The 27,109-nt window shown below is 36.1% G+C and overlaps 1 protein-coding gene across 14 annotated transcripts in view; it reads left to right on the forward strand.

Annotated features, from left to right (window-relative positions):
* Positions 1–27,109, forward strand: part of DOCK9 (dedicator of cytokinesis 9) — a 135,871-nt gene that overhangs the window by 32,340 nt on the left and 76,422 nt on the right. For 9 of the 14 annotated variants that reach the window (XM_086771115.1, XM_086771193.1, XM_086771170.1 and 6 more), the window contains exons 2-7: positions 10,291–10,407; positions 18,302–18,391; positions 20,048–20,130; positions 21,852–21,921; positions 25,865–25,960; positions 26,589–26,723. In XM_086771115.1, the coding sequence (XP_086627241.1) occupies positions 10,291–10,407; positions 18,302–18,391; positions 20,048–20,130; positions 21,852–21,921; positions 25,865–25,960; positions 26,589–26,723 (591 nt within the window). Of the gene's footprint in view, positions 1–1,090; positions 1,317–10,290; positions 10,408–18,301; positions 18,392–20,047; positions 20,131–21,851; positions 21,922–25,864; positions 25,961–26,588; positions 26,724–27,109 lie in introns of those variants that run through there. The other 5 variants (XM_086771122.1, XM_086771203.1, XM_086771162.1 and 2 more) reach the window with 1 other exon arrangement.

A 27,109-nucleotide genomic window follows, 5' to 3' on the forward strand; every position in this document is an offset into this window, starting at 1 on the left:
TAGATTATAAAAGCAAAGTTGAAGCATGACTTCAGTTCATGTTGCAGTTGAGGACAGGAATGGAAGATACTAACTACTGAGCGCTTTGTAGCCTTGAATCATGAAACCATGACACTCCTCCCCAGCACAGGGGAGACACCACTCCAGTGTTTTGTATGGTCAGCAAAAAGAAAATCCTGTAGAAGCCAAAGGCAACAAGTGATGTCTGCCTCGTCTTCATGATTGGAAAGCTGAGGTTCTCTCAAGCAACTTCACTCAAGATGGGTGAAGATTTTGTTGCGTTCTTGTCTTGGTGGTTTTTTTGGAGGATGCTCCGTGATGGACATCTACAATGCTGGAGGGTTCTAAGGAGGGAGGAATGAGCTGAGAGCACTAATGATGTGCAAGACAGAAGTGAGCTAACTGGCTCAAGAGAGGAAAGAGGCTGAGGGAGAGTGGTAGTTTACTTGAAGAGTTATGTGCTTAGAAGTTGAAGGTGTAAAGAGGATTTATTTTATTTTTGACTTAGTATACTTGTAGAGTATATAAGGTTTTTACTGTGAAGACAATTTGATGTTAAGGTAAATTTTTAATATGGATTTAGCACTAAGATTATAAAGAGCATCCCAATCCTACCCCCAGAAAAGAGCAATGTATCTGCTTGTGGCATTGGTCCTGGAGAATGTACTTGGTTAGTGGCTGGTTGTTGATAGTACCCCAGTAAGTGATATTAATGTGTAAAAAAAAAAACAAAAAAACCAAAAAAAAACCAAAAAAAAACCCCCAAAAACCAGAAATTTATACTTCTAAGGAGGCCTAGTTGTCAGTAAGTGGCTAATTTTTACAATACAGTATTTTAAAATATTGAAGACTTGATTTTATAAGTGCTGTAGAAGACTTGGACTGTTTTACGTGGTCATTTTGGACATGCACATTCTCTTTTGTGTTTGACTCATAACCTTAATGCATTAAAAATGGATCCACCTTTTTTTTTTTTTTTTCCCTTTCCCCCACCCAGAGGAATACAACATGCTTTAGGGGCTGGCCTTTGTCTGTCATGCATTCTCACCATGACAGATTTAGGAAACTGCAGCTGAGAAGTTAACTAGTTTGTACTTTCTGCTGCTTGTGCTGGGGAAAAAATCTTTTGTGATCACTGGCATGTTGATTGCTTTGATGCCAAAAAAGCATACAGTTTTGCTGCTGTTTGTATTTTCAAACAAAGAATGCAGGCAAGAACAAACAGAAATCCTAAGAAAGAGCTTAAAGAGTCTCCGCAGCAGTGCAAAGATGCAGGTCCTTGTGAAGCAGAAGCAGAGAGTCCTGTGGTAGTGCTGGTAAGAACTGTTTAAACAAGCTATCTCTTTCCTTTAATAATTTCAGTTCTGTCTGCCACTGAAAAACTGCTTAATCTGATGCTAATGAGAAGTTCCAGCATTCTTACTTGTGAAGAAAGTGTGTTTAAGATTTGGGTTTCATTCTTTGTCTGCATTTTTAATTTTTACTATACTGGTTTACTAAATCTTCGGTTCTCTCTGAGTGTGACTTTGGAGTCTGATTTTCATACTAGGTACTTTTCAGTGTCTGTTCTGTCTAGCATAGTTGTACAGCTCTTAGAACCTAACATGAAAACCACTTGTGCTTTAAAATCCATTCTAGCACCTCTGTTTTTTAACTGTCCAGCATATCTTTCAATTAAAATATGTTTGAACACTCTGAAGACTCTGTGTGTAACAGTTAAATTTTACTTAAATGTGCTAAGAACTGTCTGAATAATTCAGGTATACTTCTGTTAAAGGATCTATTTTTCAATGCCTTCAATGCACATTATTTAGGAATTTAAAATTTTGAAGTAGCTTCCAGTGAGGGAAAAGGGAATATTTCTGTATATGGAGGAGGTAATCAAATAAGAGCATTTTACTTATATCACTACACACTTATTTCTGTTGGAATTTTAGTAGTACAGCAAGAGAACGTAATAAGCAAGCTGTAATGAATCTACCAACTCTCCCAGCTAGGACAATAAACCTTTTCAAATAACAGAAGAGGATTGTTAAACTAATAATTTATATATCAGCAGAAAGAGGTACTTTGATAGTTCTTACTAAAATTCCATTTTTAGTTAGCAATATCTCATACTTAATTGCTGAATTAAAGGATGATGGTCTCTTCTTTGTCTGGCTGTGGTTGAAGTTAGTGGGAGCTGTGATCCTCAAATTATAATCCCCCTCCTTATCTGAGCTCCACACTACACATTTAAGAACTAAACTAAAACATTTTGACTATTTATATTTAGTAATACACATCTGTAACTTTATGGGAATTATATAACTGAAAGCTTACATGTGTGTTACTAAGACAAATTTTCTTTTCCTTTGCACTGTTTTCTTTGGTTTCATTCTATTCAGAGCAGTTGTTAGTAAAACGTGGGGTTTTTGTATGGGTGTGTTCTGATTTCTGGTCCAGATTTTCATCAGTACAATATGAGCTAATCTTGTGTGTGCTTTCCTGCCTTTGGAATGTTTAACTTTATTTAGAACTGTTTTTATTCCCCCATGAATACTCAGAGAGGATATTAGTGTTTCTGCAGATACTGAGAGTACTGCAGTTGATCAACAAGCATACGTACTAACTTGAAAAAAAAAGTCTTAACACATTACTGTGTTTACTTATAACCATTTATTAGTACATCCTTATAATTTTCCAGATACTACTTCATTTAATGCTTATGGATTAATATACCTCCAATGTTTGCCCTGTCTTTTTTTTTTTTTTTAATTTTCAGATGAAATGAGTGCGTTCAAAACAAAGGTCAATATTTCAAGGGAAGAACATTTAAGTTCCACATAGGTTACACAAAAAAAAAAAAGTCTTCACTGTCATTTCAGTTACTATTTTGGTCTTAATCTTTTACATATATAGACAAGTGTATGTAAGGCACATAATTATAGATGGTATAATATCCCTTTTTACTTCTGCTTTTGTCTAGTTTATTGAGGAAAACTAGATGAAATGGTGCAAGGACACTTTGCACTAAGTGGGCTGCTAGGCACAAAGCAAAAAGTAGGGCACTATGTTTCATTTAACACCGACATTTGGGTCCATTTTTATTTCATTGTGTTGTGATGTTGCAGCAGATTTTTACTGCCACAGTGAAAGTAGATATTTTCTCACTGGTATAGGGTGCAGTAAGGTAGAAAGTAAGACTGATAATGTTACCAGTTGGTGTAACAAAATGTGAAAAGCAGAACTTCTTGCTGTCTGGATTAGAAACCTTAGAATTGTATTAGATAGCAGTCATCAAAAGGATTTGGAACGGGGAGCTTCTGGTTGACTCTAGTAATACTTCTCACCGACTGTTGCCTAAAACAGTCTTTCAAGTGTGGATATATTCCTTTTGTATGGGCAAATATTATTTGATTTATCTTGCACTCGTGTTTTTTGACTATTCTTTATAAGAGACGGAATCAGCTGTCAGGACTTCAAGGAAGCAACAAGTTTTTTATGATATTCATTTAATTATTTTAAATGCAGTTCACAGGGAGTCTGCTAGAGTATTGAGGGAACCAAGTCTTTATAACTGTAAGCATCCCATGTGATATTGAAACACTGTTATTTGACTGAGCGCTGTGCCTGAAGTAACTTCTCCTGGATAGATGGGTGGGTTCACAACAGGAGTCACCTGCTGTTTTCAGTGCCAGCATGTTCGTACTTGTGCTCTCTTGTTTTCCTGCAGTTTGTATTAGATCGTGTCATAACTTTTGCTTTTGAGGTTAACAAGCAAGAAGAGCCCGTGGAAAAATTTAGATTTTCTGGGTGGTGCCTCAGAACCTTACTTGGGATGAACTGCTGTTGTGCTAACTGTTGCAGAAGTTACCAGTTGCATTGCTGTCCAGTTGTGTTTTAATAGTCAGAAGTAGTAATTGCTTATCAAATCAGATGATGTTTCTGGGAAGCTGGAACTTCTGGAAGCCATCTTTCTGCTTGGAAACATACTGACAGTATAAAACATAGACACCTGAGCTCCTCTGTCTAACAGAGCATTGCCCATGTCTGATTCTAATGTTAGTTTCTGTGCTGATAAGTGTTCTTCATAGGACACAGCATGCTTAAGTTTGAGCCGGAAGGTAAAGCAGATCACAGAGGAGCTGAGATATTAAACAACTGGAACTACACCCATATTAACAACCTGGTGTAAATACTGGCAATACAGAGAAAGTCCTATCAAAATGTTTCGGCTCTAAAAAGTGTTCTTGTGTTTAAATGGACCTTGACCATCAATTAAATACTTCTTATAAATAAAAGCACAATGCTTTGTAATTTAGACTGTGTTCACTGAGTTTTGGAAACCCCCGCTCTCTTCTGTTACAGTCCCCTGAAGACGTGGATGAACAATAGAAGAAGAGTTTTCAGTCTTTCAGGTTAAACTGGAAAAAAAAAAAAAAGAAGGAAAAGTGAATTATTTTTTTTTAAAGAAACACTATGCGCAAAAAAAAAAAGACTGTATGACTGTATAATCTTTGTATGGCTCACTCAGTGTCTGTAGCCCCAGTAAGCACTTCTGGTCTGTTTATGCAAGCTTGAGAACAGGTGACTTAATGCATTTCATTCTTTCAAGTCCTAGAGTTTGTAACTTGTCAATTAAAGCATATTGTTGCTTAAATATATGCATAGTAGTAGTTTTTTACATAAACTTTTTAGCAGTTTATTCCCTCCCAGTGCCCCGAATCTTAAGCCACAAAGTTAACCATACCTAAGAAAGAGGATAATGAGTAATGTAGTATTTAAGAATAAGTTCCAGGATACATGTAAGTTTTTGAATGGATTTTAAAGTTGATTTAAAAATAACCCAACCTGAGCAGTTTATTGAGTTTGTTGTGGTTGTGGAACAATAAAATACAGGGAGCTGTTAACCATGTTGAGTATTAAATAGTCTTATTCTTTGTTCAAAATGGATTGTCTCAGGCCAATGTTGAGAAATATGTAACAACAATTCATCAATTCATATGCTGTGTTGCCTGCTAGTGCTTGTAGCTCCATTCTGTTCTTTATGGGGACCTGTTAATTTGCAGGTGTATGTGTATGTGCTAAATACGTTTTTATATATTTTTATAAGGTAAATGATGTTGTGCAGTATGAGGCTAACAATACCTATTGTGCTTAACCTGACCATCCTTTGTTTTGTTAGAAGACCAGAGGGAGATAACATTTGTCTCAATTTAAACATGCAAGAAAAAGTGTACTGTATTGGCTTTTCTGCAATATATAATGTAGGCAATAATTGACTCCTATTTTAAATTTCCTTTTGTCTGCTGGCTTTTGACACTGCTTGTCCAAATATATAAACCATATTCTGGCAGATTAAAATGGTTACCATGTGGGTGTCATGACTGCTGTTTTGAAATGTTTCTTATTTCTAATAATTTTTCATACTTATAATACACTGGCAAAAAAACAAAGTGATACAGCAGATAACATTGCTGTTTTATCTGCCTACACATACGGCATTGACTAGCTTGAGTGCTGGACCGCACAGAATCATAGAATCGTTTGGGTTGGAAGGGACCTTCAAAGGTCATCTAGTCCAACCCCCCTGCAAGAAGCAGGGACATTCCAACCAGATCAGGTTGCTCAGAGCCCCATCCAACCTGGCCTTGAACGTTTCCAGGGATGGGGCATCCACCACCTCTCTGGGCAACCTGCTCCAGTGTTCCACCACCCTCAGTGTAAAAAACTTTTTCCTGATGTCTAATCTACCTCCCTCTGCTTTAAAACCGTTGCCCCTTGTCTTATCGCAACAGGCCCTACTGCAGAGTTTCTCCCTGTCTTTCCTGTAGGCCCCATTTAGATACTGGAAGGCCGCTGTAAGGTCTCCCCAGAGCCTCCTCTTCTCCAGGCTGAACAGCCCCCCACTCTCTCAGTCTGTCCTCATAGGAGAGGTGCTCCAGCCCTCTGATCATCTTCATGGCCTCCTCTGGCCTCACTCCAACAGGTCCACATCCTTCTTGTGTTGGGGGATCCAGAACTGGATGCAGTACTCCATTGGGGTTTCACACATGAAGCCCTATGCTCTCAGCCTTTTCTTAGCTTATAGAAATAAACATGTTGTTTGTTGCAAATTATTATGAAAAGTTAAGCCTTGTTTGAAGGACTGATGTTTTAGTACCTCTAAACTTGATTTTGCAGTTTTGACTGGGCTGAGTTTTATTTGCATCAGCTGGTCCATAAATGCAACAAAACTGTACCTACCTAGTGTCTTTTCTTTTATATTACACAATATAATACATGGGAAAATCTTTTCCAAGGAGCTTGAAAGAGAATGTGCTTCCCTGTGGTGTTGTAGGTTTGGCTAAATGCCAACATCAGTGTGTTGTTTATTGTTTTCTTTTTTATATCTGGCTCAAACTGATAAAACATCCTCTTCCTTTTGAATCTGACAAATTGCTAAGAAAAAAAATGAGTAACACTTAGGAAAACCTGGGGAGGCAAATTCCATATGAATTTTTACAGAAATGATATTTCTGCAAATCAAGTACTTTACTGATTAAATAGGATGATAATGTGGTTTTCTGGTACCACCAACTACCTCTGTGTCCCATTGACTTAGAGGAGAAGTGTATATTCAGAACTTCCACTCCAGAGAGCTTTAGATTCTTTAAAAGCTTCTAATGAGGGATGATTCTTTTAAAGTCTTCCGTTACAGCATGTAACCAAAATGTGACCAAAGCTCATTTTCTTTTAAGATTCTTTTTTATCAGTTTTGTGGTGGGCCTGTTTTGTGACTGTAGGGTAGAGACATGCATTTGCACTGAACTGTATGCTTTCTGAAGCTGCTGTATATGCATCTTTGGTTTTTGAATTAGCTGTGCTAAGAGAAGTGATTTCTGTGTGTGTGCGTGTGCGCATGCCTGTGAAATAATTTTAGTTACGCTAGTTTTAAAAGTAATCCTTTTCTTCTGTTTTTGCTGGTAAAATGAGAGGAGCCAGAGGTAGCTTTCTTCCAGTCTTCACCTATTGCCTTCCCAAGAGAATTAACAACAGGATGGATGTAGTTCTCTCTTCAGCACCAGCGAGAAGAGGATGAAAATGCTGATTACATGCAGTATCATGTAAAAATCCGTTACCCATTTGAGGTGACAGCTTTCCATTGCTACCAGTTAGTGGAACTGGTGCTGTGATCTATCTGCTTGCTAGTTCAGAGAGTAGCAATAAGTGAACTTTCTGACTGTATTGACCATGTATATGCTGCTTCTTTCCTTTACAAGGCTTCCCTATATATATATATATTTAATATATTTTAATAAATATATTAAAATATGTGACCTGAATGAATTTTTTTTTTTTTTAAGGAGATTTAAAAAATTGTAAGCTGCACTGAAGTTGAGTAGCAGAATTCAAAAATGCTTTTGCAACAGCTTTTAATAAGGACAGAGTTTAACATTCTGTTTAGTAATCTGAATCTCTCCTGCTTCTCCAAAGATCCCATCAGCACCCATCTGTTGGCACGAGTGGTCGTGCAGCCATCTGATCTGTATTTCAGACAGCCAATCTGGTGGAAGGCTTGCTGGGTAGGAGGAACCCTCTAAAACCAGATCACCTCCTAGTCTGTCTCAAAATATGACTGTTCAGTTGCTGGTACTAGTGTGAGAAGGCTCAGAACGTGCCAGCAGAGAGAGGAAGTTCTTCTAGTGTCGGCTCTCCTTTCAATTAGAGTTAATTGTGAAGCAAAATTTTTAGCCAACAGAAGAGACTGTATATATGATTCAAATGGTCTTTCTCCCCTACTCATTTCTTAGACCTAGTTTAATTTGGAGTATTTATTTTTGTTTTTCTTAAAGGTACATCCTGCACCACACTCAAACCAATGTGTTACCACAGTGCATTGCATATCATTTCTCAGACAAACTCTTCAGAAGGAATGGTCATGTGGTAAAGGCCAACTTGGCCAGAGGGACCAACTTGGCCATAGTACTGTAGCAGTCTCTTAAACATTGTTTTAACATAAGAGTATACTGTGCAAGAGCTGAAGCTGAAGCTCAGTGATTGACAGGTGGGTCATTTTGCTTGACTGGATAGGTGGAGAGAGACCTTTTACTTATATGAAAGTGGGAGAAAGGTGAGCAAAGGGTATCTTGCTTTCTGAATGGTGTAGTCATGTACTTCATTTACAGAGCAGTAAACTTTGAAGGGCTCTTCATACTCTGTGTTATCCCTGTCTCATGCTTAAGGAAGCAAATTTATACTGGACAGTTATTGCCTTAGTGAAGAGTTGGAGAGGGTAGGTGAAGTTACTAGAATTTTTTTGAATCATAACTGGTTATAACAATCTGGCACAGTGGGGCTGCTCAACCTGAAATTTTGTGAAGGGGTAATTTGGTGCAGCCTGAATCAAGGAAATGTGTCAAATAGCTGGGTGAAGAAAGTGCATCTGGCCTTTGCGTACTAAGGAAGCTTGAACCTCACCATTTCAGTAGTTGGGATTCATTGCAGGAGTCTGAATGTTTGAAGGCAAACTTAAAAAAGTTTTCTTGGAACTAAAATATTGTGTGTAATTAAATTAGTAAATTAGAGAAAATGTAACCTTTTCTTATGTTGTGTTTAGGTGCTTCTCTTATGCTTTTCCTAGCTAAATGGTCCAGCTACTTCAGGTACTGATGGGTGCAGGAACACAAACTTAAGCCTTTTCTCATGGACACTGATGTTGGCTTTGTGATAAGCCATGTTCATGAACAAGAGGAGAAGATGTAGCAGTAGCTGTGGTTCCTGTCCTAAGCTCTCAAAATGTCTTGCGGTACAATATACAGTGAACTGAACAGCTGTTCTCCATCTCTGAGGAGAAAGATGGCAAGCTCAACATAATCATTTTCCACTGTGGCTCCTAGCTGTATTGATCTGTGCTGAGCATGTTATTATATAGCTTATTAACTTTTAGTAAATCCTGCCAGTATGATTGTAAATGGAAGCTATTTTTGTTGATTTCAAAGCTACCTTTCATTCATCATTTTTTGGTAGATTTATTTTCCAGATTTTGCTTTTTTTGCCTTTTCTGCTTTTATGCTCTGTAATGTTCTTGCATTTTTCTTAACAGTAGAACTACAATATGGTAGATATGAGGGAATCTTAAGTAACTTTTGTGTAGCCTGTGAACTAAGCCTGAAAACTTTGGTAACCTTCTCTGACTAAAGCATTCCTAATTCCTTGAAAACCAAATTATTTTATTCACTTTTGGATGAAGAACACAACTGTATGGTTTCTCAGGAATGTTGTTAATATACTAGTGACTAATAGTTACTGCTAGTCATGAAGATATTTCTTCTGTGTAGCACAGCTGGAATTTGAAAGGTTATTAACATAAGTTATGCATATATATATATATATAAATAAAAATCTTATATTTTCTGATAAGCTATAATGATGGCATAAACTGGCCTTGTTGTTATTCTGATGTTTCATATACCTTACTTGGAAATTAATACCACTGATCTTAAGAAAGTATCAATTACTAATTGCCACTTGTAAAAAATGGTAGTTTTATGTCTGATACTGTGGTAGGTGCCCCGTTTTAGTCACGTACAGTGCAAGCTTTGCAGTAGTTTGCAAACTCTGGGGCAGTGCTGCCTCATTGAGAATTCTCTATAAACCTGCTTTGCCATCTGGCCACTTAACAGAATGCTTGGCAGGGTGAAGGTTTTTCTCTGTCTGATTGTGCACAGCCAGCTGTAGTGCCTTGACAGCAGTATAGAGTTTAAATGTTGAATAAATGCATAGTACCTGAAGAAAGCCACTCATGCAATTAGGAGGAAGCAAATGGCCTATGGGAATTTTGAAAAAACGATAGAGAAAGAGGAATGCCAATTAGCCTACCCCTCCTGCAGGTTACTACTGAATTAAAACAAAGGTCTGAGCTGAGATTGTTTTGATCCCTGCTAAACCCACATTAGAGCTTTCTGGGCAGTACTAAGCAGAGGTAACCACCAACGTGAGACTAGTCATTTCTTTATAATTTTTTTTCCAGGGAGAATACATACATGATTCTTCTGATAAGCTCTGACTTAGTGTGTTTTGTGAAGTAGTTCTGTTTCTTCCTTCTGAGGCAAATAACGTGTTTGTCTCTGTAATTATCAGTTGCACTTATCCATATGGTATAGTGTGACATAAAGTCTGCATTTTCAGTACTGTAAGTTTTCAATGTAGATGGAATCTCATTCTGCCAATTTGTTTTAAGAGTAACTTCTTAAAATGAGTCAACAATCATAATTTTTCTTCAATATACCTGAATTTATTTTCCTTTTTTTTTTTTTTTTTCCCTAGGCAAAACCAAAGCTCATAGAACCAATAGACTATGAAAATGTCATCGTTCAGAGGAGAACGCAGATTTTGAATGATGCTTTACGTGAGATGCTACTCTTCCCTTATGATGACTTTCAGGTAATTTAATCCTTTCCCCACTTCTTTTTTTTTTTTAAAAAAAAGATAGCTTTTTAACAGCAGTAATCATGAAATAACTTCCCATTTCTTTGTTTCTTAACTCTCTTTAGCCACCCCCCCTCCCCCAACTCTTTACCTTGAGTCCCTTTACACTGCTTGATTTATTCTGTCAGGTTACAGAAGACAAAATAGCACAATTTCTTCATCTGTCCTGATTATAAGGTCTGCTTCTGCAACTCAGCAATTTTACTGCCTGTTGCAGTAGGTAATCAGTCATTTTTAGATATTTCCCCCGCTTTTTGACATAGGAAATAGTGTGATTTTTGTTCCAGAAAAGCATCTTCTTTTTGTCATGCTTGAATTCTCAAATTGATTAATTTATTCCGTGCCGCACCTCTCCACGCACCCCCCCCCCCCCCCCCTTCTTCAGTGAAGGGCATGAACCTGTTAAAATGAAAGCTGTTACTTTCAGCTGCGTGTTAGCAGCCAAAATTGGATTTTGGCAAAATACCCCCTGCATAACAGGGCTCTGACCTGATTAAGCCAGACTTAACCAAGATTTGTGATCATCTTGATATATTTCTATAAAATAACCATGTTGATCTAAATAAATAGCATATTTAAGTACACTTTTTTGAATCTTGTTGTAGATCCTGTATTTGCCTGAGTGCATCTGGACTCTTTTTAATATAGTCCGTGTGCTTCATTTTCGCTGGTTCTTACAGGAATAAGTCTACTTGTATTCTTCACACTCTGAGTTAAAAATTTTGTTTTTACCAAGCTACAGCTATTTAGAGGGTAGTTTGGGCTACATCTGAAATTTTAAAGGACTGCAAGTAAGACTTCATACGAAAGGAAGCTGGTACTGCCTATGAACATTATGTAATGATACTAATGGTCAAATACAAGATTTCTCGTGATGAGACCTTACACTGGGTGCTGACTTTGGGACTGAAGAGTGTAAGTAGGCTATACCTTCCAGATCACCTTCTACAGTGTGACTCTTCAGTATCACAGATCAAGAGGAACCAAGGATACTTCTACTAAGTGTCCTCTTATCTAATTGACTAGTTATGTAATTGACTAGTTTGCTTAGTGGGGCTCATACTGATTAACAGTGCTGAATTATCAATGGAGAAGAAACGAGCCTATCAGAAATATCCTCAGGCATCTTGTTTGAGCAGTCTGGGGCATGTCTTTAACTGCTGTTTCAAGTGGCCTCTTCTGCAATTCTTAACCTCAGGCCTATATGAGTAAAGCTAGTCCCTAGCTGTCAGTCTGATCCTTTAAAGGGAATGACTGGATTTTGTTCACAAACTGTAATGTAATCTGTTGTTTGGATTCTGTGGTCAGATTTTCATCAAGGCAGTCATTAAAGTGTGTGTTCTATCAGAAAACTTCCTTCAGGTAGTCTCAGTTTTGAAATACAGTCAGATTTCCTGTTACTTTATTCCTCAACAGTGTAATATCTGACCAAATTTTCTGGGTTTCCCCTATACAGTCTTATAGATGCACTCAGGTAAATACTTTAATAGGCCAGAGAGAATTCATGAAGAACTCAACTTGTGTAATTTACATGACTTTATATACCTTTCTGTAGAAATACACCAAACCATCATCAACTTTCCCCATGATAAACAAACTTAGCTTCAACTGCTTGGCTGAATAAAGTGCTCAGCTTTTCAGGAAGGTTTTTACAGAACAATTCTATACTAAGCACATGATTCACGGTACAGTAGGTCATGGTGGACCCCCGTGCCCAGCTCTCTGTATGGTCCCTGCTTTATATACTGCGCATGATGTCACATGGTATTGAATAGCCCTGTGGCTAATTTGGGTAAACTGTATCAGCTGTTGGCTAATTGGTCAGCTGTCCCAGCTGTGTCCCATCCAGCTTCCTGTGAGAATGAACTCTATCCTAGCCGGAACCAGGACATTTGCCTAGTGAGAGAAAGCAAAAAAAAAAAAAAAAAAAAAAAAAAAACAAACCCCAAAAAAACCCAAACCAAACCCAGTAAGCTACCTTTTTCTATTCTGCTGTGACTGTTCTCCAAACATGCTGTCAGTTGTAACTTCTAAGCTCAAACCCTTACCAAAGAAATATTTGAGCAAGGATGGAGCAGAAAATGCTCTGCTCTGGGAAAACTCATAAAGATTGAAAGATTGTTCTTCAGCCAACTGATCTAGTTACATGAACCGTTCCAGATTTCCACTTAACTTCATTTGCCATTGTCCTGAACTTGGTTAGCTGAGGTTATGAATCCTGTTTTCTCTCCTTTTATATATGTTTGGTAAGAACTCACTCACTTTTCAGAAAAGCATTATTTTTGTCTTGCTTTGTGCTGATCTTCAAATCCAAATAAGTAGGCTTGTATTTTTTTTTCTTTCTTTTGAATTTCTACATTTTCCTTGATGCTATTATATATAAATAATAACAAGCTTTGCTTTTCTGTGGTTCCAGATGAGGTCTTTATCAGCAATTTTCTCTTTCTCTCATTTTTTAGTTTACTGTTTAAAGATTACTACATTTGCTTTTCACAAGCTGGAGGTCTGAGTTTTCTGCACTGAATTCACTAGTCAGGTTACTCCTTAACTTATTCTCATGAAATTTATAGGGGCGGTCATGTTGTGTTTGGAGATTCTTTTTATTGTTAACATCACTGAGTTTGCTTTCATTCTTAGTAACTAGGCTGTCTAAACTTTCAGTACCTTACTGCTTTGTAGTCTGTTCATTTCTAGTTTTTTTTGTCATTGTTTTGTTTTCACTATGGTCCCCATATAATGTGTTTGTTTAATTAAGATGACAGAACCACTTTCCTGCCACCCATTGGAACCTCTGTTAATGTTCTTGGTACTCTCAATTGCAATGCTGTCAGTTGTTCAAGGCTATACCTCTTCTAGACTCTTGCAGAGTAGGAGTCTTCTCTTTCCTAATCTTGAATGACTATATCCATTGGGTATTCTTGTATCCAATTTTGTGCCTCTTCATGACTTATTATAATGATTCCAAGTCACTTGAATTTCCATCATTTACTCAATAATGAAATGGCTTCTTAACTAAATAGCATTAGTTTAAAACAGACCACCTTCATGGACCACATCAAAATCATATGCTCAATGACTGTGAAATTGATGATGCTTAAAGAAACCTTATTGCAAAACTAAGCTAGTGATTACTTTGCAATAAGACACCTTGTATCTAAATGCTTTTGTTTCAAGATACCTGACTTCTGAGTACTACCTCCATTCTTACAGGAAATATTTATCCCAATACAGGGTAAGTTTACTTTTAGCAAATACAATGTGAGTACATTCCTACTCAAAATAAATATGCCATTACAAAGTTATCCCACTGTTATTTTGAAGGCATTTTCGTGTTTAGCTTAGACATTGTTTCACCTTTGTTACTTTTGGTTTTGAGCCACATGGATTTAGCACACTTGCACTTAAAGCTCTTCGCTTTTAGTTAATGTGAGTTAAGTACCTCTGAAAGAGGTAGATAGATATTAGGCCAACTTTGCATAAATAAAAGTAAACCCAGGTCATTCTGCAAGAAAGCACATTTTGAGTAGAAGGAACAAGTGAAAAAAATGTTCAAGTAACATCCTCATTTTAGAGAGTGCAAAGTAAACTCGTCAAAATACAATAACTTACTTTGAAATTTTCCAATATTTTTTTTCTCTTTTAAAATCTATTTTGTATTTTTTCCTTGAGTCTTTAGCCATTTATTCTAAATCAGGGCTTCAATTTAGTTTGGAAATTACCTTGTAATAGAGCTTCTGACACTTCCCATACAAGTGATAAGTGTCTTCTGGCGTGTAGTAGCTTTAAGGGTATGATCTAACATACAGCATGCCATCTTTTCCATAGAATCTTTGCAGTTTTTGTAACTTCTTCTTGAGCATTTGCGTAATGTCATCTAAAGTAGGGATAGCCTGGGCGACTGTTGAATTGTTACCCTGTATTTTTCTTCCCATTTTTGCTGTATTTTGTGCAGTCCTTATTTTACCAGTAAGATACAGAACTTTATTAATAACCTTCATTGGTGTTATATGTTTTGTATATATACACACATATGTATATATTAAAAAAAATAAACCCCTCCCACTTGTGCAGTGTTGTGTCTGTTTTAAAAATTCCTTTCTCAATATCTTGAATAATCAACTGTTAATAACCTAAATTTCAAGCATCCTAAAGGGATATGGAGGGCGAAGTGGTTTGAAGGGAAATTTTACTAGTTCATGTTCAACAGCCAACACTGGAAAGAGTGTGTGAGGAGGAAAAAAATAACTTATAAACCAGGTGTTGGCAGTGAGTGTATGGTGTCAGCAGCAATACTTTGTACTTTCTATGTTCACTGTAGCTGTTGAAACTTTTATGGAGTAAGAGTACTGTCACTAGGGGGACATAGTCAAATTTACAGAGCAGGAAGAGAACCTTATCAGATGACAAACTGCTTGAACATCTCCAAGGTGATGGAAAAAGAGAGGAAATTATAAACCATCCATGTTAAAAACACAGCTGAAAGAAAGGCAAAAGCTAAGGAATAACAAACCAAAATGGATGTCCAAAGACAAGTCAAATGGATTTGAGGAACATTGTGTGTTGTCTGGCTTCTACCTCTCACCCACATCTACTATAGTCCTTTCCTCTAAAATATCTGCAGGTAGACCTGTTGTTCAGTGTAGAATCACTGAGGAAGATACCTTCCTACAATAGATAAAACACTAGAAATTTAAGATCTGCCATTATTTTATGCTATAGAAATTTAGATATTGGCACCATTTTTCCCTAAAGTAAGTGAATAATTTTGACAACTACTTTGTTCTCAAAATGTGACTTAGTTTTGGATTTTTGAAAAATTTTATTAAATATTTTGTAAATGAAAATTTACACTTTTTTTTTTTTATCTGCATAGAACTAAAGACTGATTTTGTTGACTCATACTTTGTAGCATTGGCTTTTGTATAAACTGTGACCTGAAAAAAGGCCTACCATAGCTACACAGTTATAAATTTATTTTAAGTACTTAAGTACGCATTGTGCTAAGACACTCCACTTGCAAAATACTTAGCTGTCTTTTAGCAGTACTTTAGTGCCACCTGTAAGCATGTTTGTTGTAAGAAGAACTCTGTCCCTCTTGCTGTTACTTTGGCCTAAAGCATTGGGAAGAGGGACTAAGATGACTCAGAAAATTGCATGCCAGATTTTAACATCAGTAAAATACATTATTATTGTAAGAAACAGAGCCATTTGTCAAGAACATGAAAACACCTTCTAGCCTGAGATAAATAAAATGGGAAGTCTAACTTCAAATTGGTTGTACATTCTGAAATCCTAAGTAACGCTAAGTCTCAATAGCAAACACAACTTTGTGACAGAAGGAGTTTCAAAATCTTAAACTATGTCCATCGCAATCTGCACTGCTTGTATACAGATTCACTCTCTGTATTCCGTCAAGTTTAGAGTAGCAAATGCTCCTTGGCTGTGAGACTCTGTGAAATGTCCTTTCTGCTGTGGCCTTCTCCGAAACCTCAGCACATAGTGCTATTATCCTAAATCCCTGGGACTCACTCAGAAATTAGTATCAGTAAAAGAGTCTGTTAATTGTGTGCCTCAGTAGTGTGTGTAAATCCTGGCTAGTGTTAAAAGCAGTATTTTTTTAGTTTGACAGTATAGTAATTGAAAGAGTTTTTTAATCTTTGAGAGCATGAGACAAACACTCTGTAGTTCCTGATGCTGCCAAAAATCAAATGGTAACTCAAATCCAGGGCGCTGAACTTTTCATTTCTATGAAACAGTTCAACCAATGTAGTTGTGAAGAAAGTTTGTAGAGAGGACAATCCTTCCTTCCTAATTTGTCTTTTGGAATATAATGTATGGAATGTATATGCATGCTTGCAGTTTAAAATTGCTCTGCTGTTGCTTTAGTAACAATTTTTGGGAATTTGCTCTAAATCAAAATATCTTACTCATTGCATTCCCTGGCTCTCTGATGAACTGCTGCAGCTGGTGAATGAGCTGAGAGAGGCACCATGCATTAAGACCGATACTAATATGGACAAAATTTACAAATTAAATTCTTCTATTTTGTCACTGATCGTGCTACAGTACCAAGATAAAAATCTTTTTATCTGTGAAAGGCTAGAAAAAACACATACTGTTGTATTGATATATTGATTGTATAGCAGGGTAACAGCAGCAGATGTTCTAGAAGTATGTACGGCTAGTTCAGTTTTAGTGAGTTTCACTATAGCGATAGGACTTGATTAATGAGTTCATGGCTTTCCCATGAAAAGTGCCTGGAAAGATGCCACCCTAGTCTCTGTTGGGTTCTTTTGTTTTTGGGGGGTTTTTTGGTTGGTTGGTTTGTTTGTTTGTTTTTCGTTTGTTTTTTGAAATAGTAATAATTTTTTAAAGAAAGCATAGTCTACCTATGTGCTTACAGAAAATATATTACATAGAATATATTACTTATATATTGTATAAACTATAATAACTTCCTATCAAATATTAGATTATTTCAGGCTGAGAAGAGGATCTAGACATTTTGGTCTTTAGCTTAATGCTCTTAATTTTTCTTCCTGTATCTTGTGAAAACAAATACTTTATATGGTTTGAAATAAAGAATATGTTTCTAGAATTCAGAAAACTTAATTCTTGAATGCCGTTAGCATATGAATGAATATCCTCTGCAGGTTTGTTTTTTTTTAAAAACAAAACAAAACAAAAACCTGTATACTCTGAGATTTATTGGTGCTGTGAAATATATTTGGTTTTGTGGTTTTTGCTTTTAATAACTCCTCACCTCTCCCACCCAAGCAGTTAGCATTGTCACTTTTCAGTAGAGTTCTGGACTAGACAAATGACTTGACCACAAGTATGGGATAATTTTCTCTTTTTTTTTCTTGAAATCTTTACTGTACTTGAATATTCCAATTTCAAATACCCTCCCCAGATAATGGGTTGAGGCTTTGTAATGATAGAAATAATAACATTGTGGATCAAACTCTCAACAGAGGTAAGTTAAGGTAATGTACTTGTGTACCCTTTCTTTTTGACCATTAATATGTGGAGTTTTTTCTTTTAACATTTTTCTCTCATCCTTCCTGGTACTGCAATATGTGGAGCATAGCTAACAGGTGAGGGATCACAGCCCCCTTCCAGGTCCAGGTTATGCGAACACTCTTGTCCATCCCTGGTAACCGAAGCTAGGAGATTCCTTTCCACGTGGCGCGAGCAATTTCTGTTGCTGTGTTGTTATGGTGATTTGCGATCCAGAAGATTTTGTAAAGTTTTCATCTTTTACACTTACAAATTTAAGTGGTCTGAGAAGCAGAATTTAATGGTCAGCCTTTCTATACCTCTCTGAACTCCAACATAGGAGAAGAATAAGTTCTGACTTGATAGACTGAAGTGTGATCCAGACTTACTTTCTAAACCTTCAGTTTAACAGCAGAAGTTTCATTTTTTGCCATCTGAGATCTGCAGTTGAGCTACTCTTTTTATTTGGATGTGGGTTTGTTAGTTTTCCTGGGTAATAGTTTTTGTATGTGGTAATAGTTTGTCTTCAAAATATTGGAGTTACGTTGTCACAGTGGAATTATTTCTACTAGTCTTTTCTTGCCTGTGTTAACAAAATGGAGGAAAACACTGTTCTATGGCATCTTTTTCTTACTGATTCAAATCTTGCCCTTGCTGTGAAAGAAGGAACACATTGCTCATCTTTGAATGAAAGCAAATTCTCATTAATTGACTATTCTGAAACAGCATAGTCACATGATGTTTTCTGCTGAGCTTCTGTCTGAGTTATAGTGATATAACTCAGCGTTGCCATAATGTGTCATCTGTCCTTTAATTGCCGATTTTATTAATTGTTTTTGTTGTTTATCAGACAGCATTACTGAAGCGGCAGAGTCGATACATTCGTTCAACAGTTCCTGAAAATGCAGAGAAAGAAGCTCAAAGCTTGTTTGTAACTGAGGTAATATTGGAATTGCATGTGACTGTGTGGAATAACAATGTTATACCTGAGTTGTTTTTGTCTGCTTTGTTTACTATTTAAAAAACAGGAATAAAAGCCCTGAAAAAATATTAAATATTTATTGCCCTTTACTTGTCAGTGATTTCAAGGGAAAATTTCCAGGAAGACTTAGTATTTTTTCCATTGGTGACTGGAAAAGGGGGATTACAGGATAGCTTTGAATTGTTTTGTTTGTGTAACTGGCTTTTGCAGATACTTGTTTCCCACCTTGTTTATGCTTTTGCCTTCCCCAGGTGAACAAGGGTGACTTCCATACATAATATTGGAGCAATAGTAAATCTGGAATGAATCATTGTGACTTGTTTTTCCTGATAAAGTGTTTCACTTAGTCATTCTTAGTTTTTTCATCGTAATCTTGTTCCACAGTTTGTGGAACAGAAGTGTTCATAACTGTAAGACTTGTAGAGGCCAAAATTCTTTGCTCAATTTGTATGCTGTATGTCAAAGAAACATCCTCAAACTTAGTTTCTCATAACTGCTTGCTTATGTTGGCATTCCCTTGGTTCTGACTTTGATGTTGCATTTCATTTAGTGTCTTGTTGAAGCCTTTTAGGAATGAAAGGTTTAAAATTTTGTCATTTGTATATTGTTTACTCATTTTCCACTGTTATACTTTAAACTGATATTTTAACATCTGAAACAAGTAAATGTCTATTGTAATTCTAAGAAAACTGAAGGAGCTCCAAATAGCTGAATCTACCTCAAACCTCAAAGTGATTTATCCACAGTGATATATACCCAACTTAAACAGTTCTAAGATAAATTTGAAGAATGTAGACAAGGAGGGAGGAGTATTATAGGTAATTCATGAAGGTTAATGAGCTTCTGCAGAAACAATTGCTTGACAAGTATTAACTTTGTATTTTGAAATATAAACAAAATATTTTTGAATTATTAGATGCTATAGTTGTGTACATTTAGGTCTACTAGTGTAACAAAATTTTATGCCGTATGGTTTCTGGCAACAGATTTTGTCAGTTTTATGTTACTGTGCTCGAAGCCAAGATAAATCAGTACTTTTATGTTGTGGCAATATGGGTGGAGTAGAACAGTATTTCCTGTGATCTAAACTTAATGACATAATTGCTTTTCAGCAACAGCAAGCATGCAGCTCAGATTTAAATATTAATTTAATTGCAGTGGAAGTTAGTTGTTAGTTTCTTTTTTCCCAATACATGGGAAACTGAATATTATCTTTTAATAATGTGTTTTAATGCTGAGTTTTCTAAAGTCAGTCTTGTTTTCAGCTGCAGCAAAATGCTGCTTTAACTCTTCAGACAACTGAAGACTGTTAATCCAGATGCTGAGTGTATTTGCCATTTTCTGGTTTTGTAAGATACTCATCTTGCAGATGGTACAGTCCTATTGAAATATATCACTTGTTGCAAAAAGCTGTATTGCACTAGACTGTATTGCAAAAGAAGGCAAGTATACAGAATTTTCACAGATCTACATGTAACCATAGTAGTTCATAAACAGTCATATCTTAAGAGATTTTTTTTTTTTTGTGTATGTATCTAGGGAATGCTGTTAATCCTCTTCCTATCAATATATATATATCCTATCAATATTGATATTTGGTTTTCCTTAAAACAGTGCATCAAAACCTACAATTCAGACTGGCATGTTGTTAACTATAGATATGAAGATTACTCAGGAGAGTTTCGCCAGCTTCCAAAGTAAGTATGTAACCTAGTAGTATAATAAAGATTTTGAATTTGTGAAGGAATTTTAACTGTATTAATTATAAATGCATTTATTACAGAAATTTATTAATATATTTAATATGTAACTTGAAATATGCTATCTCAATGTTTAATAGTCAGTAGCGATTATAAAGATGTGTTGGATGGAATTTATATCGGTGAATTTGAAGATGTAAAATCTTGTTAAACCATTTTCTGGAAAGATAGTGCTGCCTTATTAACAGGCAGGTCAAAACAAGAAATTGTGTCATTGACAATGTGAATGTAAGTATGGCAAATAAACAGGCTAACATTTAGACAAAACTAGAATGGTGATATCCTGGTTTTGTAGCTTCAAAGGCAACTTCTGTAGCTCTCTTTAGGAGCTTAGGGAATAGAACCTAACAGAGATTGTTAGAGCAAATGTTTGAATTAGTGCAGATTTTCACAGGATGATTCAAAGCAAAAGGTTAATCTGCATCCTTTACAGACTTTCTAAACCATCTGCTAGAGAAATATTTTCCAACTTTTTCAAAATTTTGTAGGGAGAATATAGAGATTAGACCCTTAAAATATCTTGAGAGTGGCTGAATACTCTGAATCCCCCAACTCTGGAAGATTAGTGTCACAGGATCATAGAATAGTTAGGGTTGGAAAGGACCTTAAAAAGCCATCTAGTCCAAGCCCCCTGCAAGGAGCAGGGACATCTCCAACCAGATCAGGTTGCTCAGAGCCCCATCCAGCCTGGCCTTGAATGTTTCCAGGGATGGGACACCCACCACCTCTCTGGGCAACCCGTTCCCATGTTCTACAACCCTCAGTGTAAAAAAATTTTTCCTGATATCTAATCTGAATCTACCTCCCTCCATTTTAAAACTATTATCTCTCGTCCTGTCACAACAGGCCCTACTGCAGAGTTTCTCCCTGTCTTTCCTGTAGGCCCCATTTAGGTACTGGAAGGCCTCTATAAGGTCTCCCCAGAGCCTCCTCTTCTCCAGGCTGAACAGTCCCAACTCTCTCAGCCTGTCTTCATAGGAGAGGTGCTCCAGCCCTCTGATCATTTTCGTGGCCCTCCACTGGACCTTCCCCAACTGGTCCATGTCCTTCTTATGTTGGGGGCTCCAGAGCTGGACACAGTACTGCAGGTGGGGTCTCACCAGAGCAGAGTAGAGGGGGAGAATCACCTCCCTCAACCTGCTGGCCACGCTTTTTTTGATGCAGGTGAGGATGTGGTTGGCTTTCTGGGCTGCAAGCACGCATTGCCAGCTCACGTTGAGTGTCTCATCCAGCACCATGTCTTCCCTACCTACTCTCCTGCATCTGTTAGTTAAGAAATAGCTTGCTTTCCCTGTGAAACATTCTGATATACTCACAGGTTTTGTAAACTCAGTATGAAACCACAATAGTCAATAAGAATTTAAATAAACGCATTGTCCTAAAAGGAACCAATAGTTGCAGGTATGAATTCTTGCTCCTGAGATATTGGGAGTGCAGTGAATCAGTAGGCATTTGGTTCTCTTCAGTGACAAGTAGAACAAAAGAAAGACTGTGGGCAGATGTGCAAATTAGGAAAATTGCTGGCTAAGAAAAATATATGCTTTTACTTGGTTATTCTTGCACTTTTTCCTCTTCAGTTAGGAGAATACTTTTTTCAGCTATAAAATAAGTAACTAATCACAAAATTTCTAGTATTTTAGAAGGTTTTTCTTTCCTAGTAAAGGGACAAAATCGGATAAGCTTCCAGTTCATTTGTATGAAGTGGATGAAGAAGCAGACAAAGATGAGGTGAGATAATAGTAATTCCTTACTTTCTCTTGCTTTTAGTAAAGAATGTTGGGTAAGGAGAGGTTTCAAGTTGAGTTAAATGTTGATATCAGTAAACGAAAACAGATATTATCTTGAACAGCCTGATAGGTAAAATAACTGTAACTTGTTTCCCAGTCTCCTTTCAAATAGCCTTGAACTCCTGAGTTCTGTTGTGAGAGTAGAGCAAATTTTGACAGATAGTGAAATTTAAGTTTTAATACGTGTGACGTATAATCCTTCAGCTTTCATAAAATCTGTCTTGTTTTATACTGTTTCTGTGTAGATGGGTATATATAGAGAAATGTTTCCTACAGTTTATTCATGAAGTAGAGTAAAATCATAGGGATATCTGTTCCAACATGACAGTACATACACTTATAGTATAGCATGCAGCGTGGGTTAAAATCAGTCACAAATTTGAATATAGGATGAGACCTGGAGATCCATTGTGGAAACCAAAGCTAAAAATATTGACTAAAACTCCAAGGTATTTTATTTTTTGTCATTGGTTTAGGGAAACCAGAGATCTATAGCCTCAAACAATTTTCAAGTATGTTTCAAATGTCAAAGACTTGTTTTGGTAACTGCTTCTGTTACTTGTGTGATTTAATTGATTTTTACCATGCCCTGTCTCAAAAGACAGTATTTAAATGCAAATGTTTTCTTTTCTTATGAGTACTTGAACTCTTAAATCATAGAAAAGAATTAAAATGAAATTATTTTTTGTGGTTCTTACCCTTTGACAATTACTTTGCTTCTGAATTCCTTATGTTCAGAACTGCTGCATATGAAAGGAAATAAAAGGACTTCCTTACAAGTTTTCCTGGATTAAATGTGGAAAAAGTAGTTCAGGGAATGTATTTGAATAGGTAGATTTCTGAACAGATAGTTTCAGGATGCCATTTTTCCAGTGCTACTATGAATCTGTGCTGTGATATTTGTACAAATTATTTCATGCAGCTGTATACAAATCTTCCTATTTGTAAGATGGGAATGATTAGGTTTTCTATTATACTGAAATTAAAAAGACTTAGTGTTATTTACTGTCATACAATTTCTGAAAATGGAAGTGTTTTAGAAAACAGCGAGTTAAACATTAAATGGAAATAGAATTGACTGTGATTGTTACTAGGAAAAATACTTGTAGCTAGAGTTAATTAAACACTGAAAAACTATAGCTTGGCTATTATCAGGTGGTATGTTTTTTACTAGGAAATATAAGTGGGGAGGACTTCCTGTTTCCTTCTGCCCAGTTTCCTGTTAGAGCAGGCAGGAACGTCATATCTCTTTCAGAGTCACTGGAGAAGAGGTCTGTTACTCTTTGCTGAGGAACTTAAAATGTAAACACAAGAAAAAAGCGTGCTAGGAAGAAAAGGGAGCTTAATGGGAATAGGGTGGGGGGACCATAAATTCCTTCCTCAAGGGAAGAATTAATGCAAGAGGTTTTTCTTTCAAACGTTAACATCTTTGTATGCTAAAAAGCATATATGCAAATCTTAGATTAAAAGTTCTTTAATAGTCTTTTTGTTTTGCTTTTGTTTATGGGGTTTTTTTTTAAGAAAGTTGATTTATTTAAAGAAGGAAAACAAAAAGTGGCAAGTGATTAAGAATTGGAGGAAAACCAGATAAAGATTAGTTTAATCTTGCCCTCCTAAAAAGGAGATAATTACCTTTCCAAAACTAATTCAGGCTATCAGGCCATCAGGTTGGTGTTTGTAAACAGAATTTTTCAATCAGCCTGGGGTGTGGGATCAAGATAAGGAATTGTTTTTGTTGAAACAGTTGCTGTTGAAGTAAATTTTAGAGTTGAGTTTATGGGAAAGATAATTTTAAAAAGTGAAGCACAGTGTGCAGCAGTAATAATAAAAGTGAGGAAGTTAACTTACCAGTTGGAAAAAGGAAGTATGTTTTCAGTGTAAAAGTCGTGTGTTAATGACTGGGTTCTGGGTTCCTTTGTATTCACAGGTGGTCAGCTGGAAAGATTCAGTAGCTCTTTGACTCTGTAGGCTGTAAGTCTGCCTGACAGAAATAAACGGTGTGACTAGAGAGATCCAAGTGACAGTTTTATTGTTCTGAAACACCATGCAGTTCAACACCGTTGGGAAACGGTGCACTTCAGAGACTTTGAATTGGAAAAAGAGCCTTAATAGAGCTAAATCTTAATTACTGGGGTAATGAAGGAATTCTTGTTATGTCAGGTAGTCCTGTGTAAGCTTTGTGAAATTACAGAAAAGCATTGGTTGTTCTGTAGCAAGTTTTGGTGATAACTCATCATCTACTCATCATTTTAGACTTGTAAGAGTGGTTTTAAACCATCCTTTCCTTGGGGATAGCTCCCACCTGCAGGGGTGGAGAATCATAGTTGGAAACTCAGTCTTTTAAGTTGTTGTCTCTGGATCTTGATTGATGTCCAAAAGAACAAGAGTGAGGACTAATGACTTGAAAATACCAAGGAAGTAGACTGTAATGCTTGGACAGTGAGACTAATTGGGACATTATTTACTGAATATTTCTGGTCTGTGCTGCTAGGGCATTATATCAGATGCTCTGGTAGTTGGTGACCATGTCATCCTTACTGGGCCTAACTTCCACAGTATCACGCTGACTAGAATTTTTGAAGGCACAAATCAATGCATCTTTTGCCTTCTGTTTGCAGTTTTTTGAAGTTCACGTATGAACATGCAAGCTAGACAGACTAAATAAGCTGTAAATAAATTAACTTTGTAACTTTTTTACAGGATGTTCCTTGATTTAGTTCTGGAAACTAATTCGTATTATTCCAAAACTTGGTTTTAATATTCAGTTGTTGAACTAATTACTCTGTCCCCCATATATAATCACGTATTTTGTGTGTTCTCTTAATAGCTAAGAAAAGGAATTAGAAAAAGTAGTTGAGGCACTTGAGGATTTTTTGTGGTTTTGTTTTCAACTGGATACTCAGCTAATTTTGAATATTTGGAAAATAAGTTATCAGGAGTATTTCTTCTCTAGCTGGTTTAAAATCTTCCTACATGTCTAATTCGTTAATGTTTTTGTTCTGTCAAAATGGGTTACCCTAACTGGAAACCATGTTAAAGTCTGCTTTGTACTCTGCTAAAAGATGATTTGAACTGGTGATTTAATATTTATTCTGTGGCAATTGTAAATCTGTAATTTTGATCAGTTTTGATGGTGGGTACTGCTTTTTGGTAGTTGTTAACATCCTGTGGGTTTTGGTGTACTTAGTACGTTCTGTCAACTGGCAGATGGAAGAGGTACACAGGCAGTGGGTGTGATATGTGATGCATGTGTTGGCTCTGCTGTTTGTGAACTTGCCATTACTGCCAAGTTTGGTCTTGTTCTCTTTAGAAAGCTTTGATTCTGATCTGTAAAAGGGCAGATCCAATTCAAGACTTAGTTCTCTAAATTCTTAAATAATGTCTTTGAAGTCATACATATAAAGCAAAATGGTTTGAGAACTCCTGATTGACGTTTTGGATAAGCATCAATTTACATTATTCTTTTTGGTAATAGAAATTGGTAAAAATTCTTGCACTAAAAGATCAGAATATAGGAAAAAGTAAATGTTTGGAGTTTTCCCTCTTTCCCGTATTTCAGTGTAATTTTATCTTGATTAATATTTAGCTATCTGGAAGTTGGATCAGTCTGCTGTCTGTAGAGAAAGCCTATATATGTGACCAAGATACCTATCAAAAGTTAGATGAGGTCAGTCTTATCCCTGGTCTTTAAATAAAATAATTGGAATTAGAAAGCTATAGAATTTCAGCAGGGACTCATAGTACATTATTTTCATTACATTGTGAGCATAGCTATTCCATCTTTTAGAAATTACTTCTGAAATTTTCGATAATTATAGCAGTTGCAGACTGTGATGTAAAACTTTTTTCTTTCTTTTTTTTTTTTTGTCTCTCTTCATCTCTAGGATGCAGCATCTCTTGGGTCTCAGAAGGGTGGAATAACAAAACAAGGATGGCTGTACAAAGGCAACATGAATAGTGCAATCAGTGTGACAATGAGAGTAAGTTTAAGAATGTCTTACGTGTGATAAAAAATGAATGCTAATGTTAAAATATCACTGTGACTTTGAAAAGTTAATTTGTATGTCATTTACATCTTTAAAAAAAAAAAACAACAACAACAAAAAAAACCCAAACAAAACCAGTGTGAGATGAAAGAGGGAAGCTTGTATCTAATTTATAGCTGTGAAGTCTTACTTTCCTTTTAATCTACTTAAATCAGAAAAAATGCATTAAAAATCCAGTATGTGACAGAAGTCCAGTGTTTTAAATAATTTTCTTAACTGGACCCTGCTGTGTTATTAGTAGAAAAGGGACTATGTAACATGAGGTTTTGTTTGTAGTACCTCTTTACTTAGAAACAAGTTATTTTTACGGTTATCACAATAAATATCTAGTCAATGCGTTAATAATACAGTACAATCTTGCTGCATGTTTGCTGCTTTTTTAGCATAAAAAAGTCATATTAATGACTTCTGTTTTGTTTTCTGAGGATGGTGATTAGGTTATTTGTAAATAAAAGCTTTTTTCTGTAACTTACTGCATAAATAGCACTTATGGATTTTGTAATGGGAAGCTGATTAATACTAGTCTTGTAATTATTTTTCTTTACTCCTTTCTTTTCACTAGTCATTTAAAAGAAGATTTTTCCACTTAATCCAACTTGGTGATGGATCCTATAATCTCAATTTCTACAAAGATGAAAAAATATCAAAAGAACCTAAAGGATCAATATTTCTAGATTCATGCATGGGAGTGGTTCAGGTAATTATAATTATTCTGCCAGTTCTTCAGTTAATTCTGTATTCCATAGCAAATGCATTTTTAAAAAATAGAGATAACTTTTGCCACATGTAATTAAATACCTATTATACAGAGGAACAACTAGACATGCTGCATCTTGCAAAAACAGTGAACGAGATTTTAAAGGGCAGGAGGCATTCATGAATTTTAAAATCTTTCTGAAAAGAAGATAAATTATTAGTTGATGTCAAGTATTTATCAAAAATTTCAAACAAAATTTTAAGGCAAACACAGAAAAACCCCCAACTTTAAATCATAGTGAAGTAATGACAGTGTAAAATTAGAGTTCATTTCAGTTACATTTTGTGCTTACATGAGCTGCAAAATGTTTTGCATAGCTTCTTGTG

The sequence above is a fragment of the Chlamydotis macqueenii genome, chromosome 1 (assembly GCF_036417535.1).
Source record: "Chlamydotis macqueenii isolate bChlMac1 chromosome 1, bChlMac1.mat, whole genome shotgun sequence".
NCBI lineage: Eukaryota > Metazoa > Chordata > Aves > Otidiformes > Otididae > Chlamydotis > Chlamydotis macqueenii.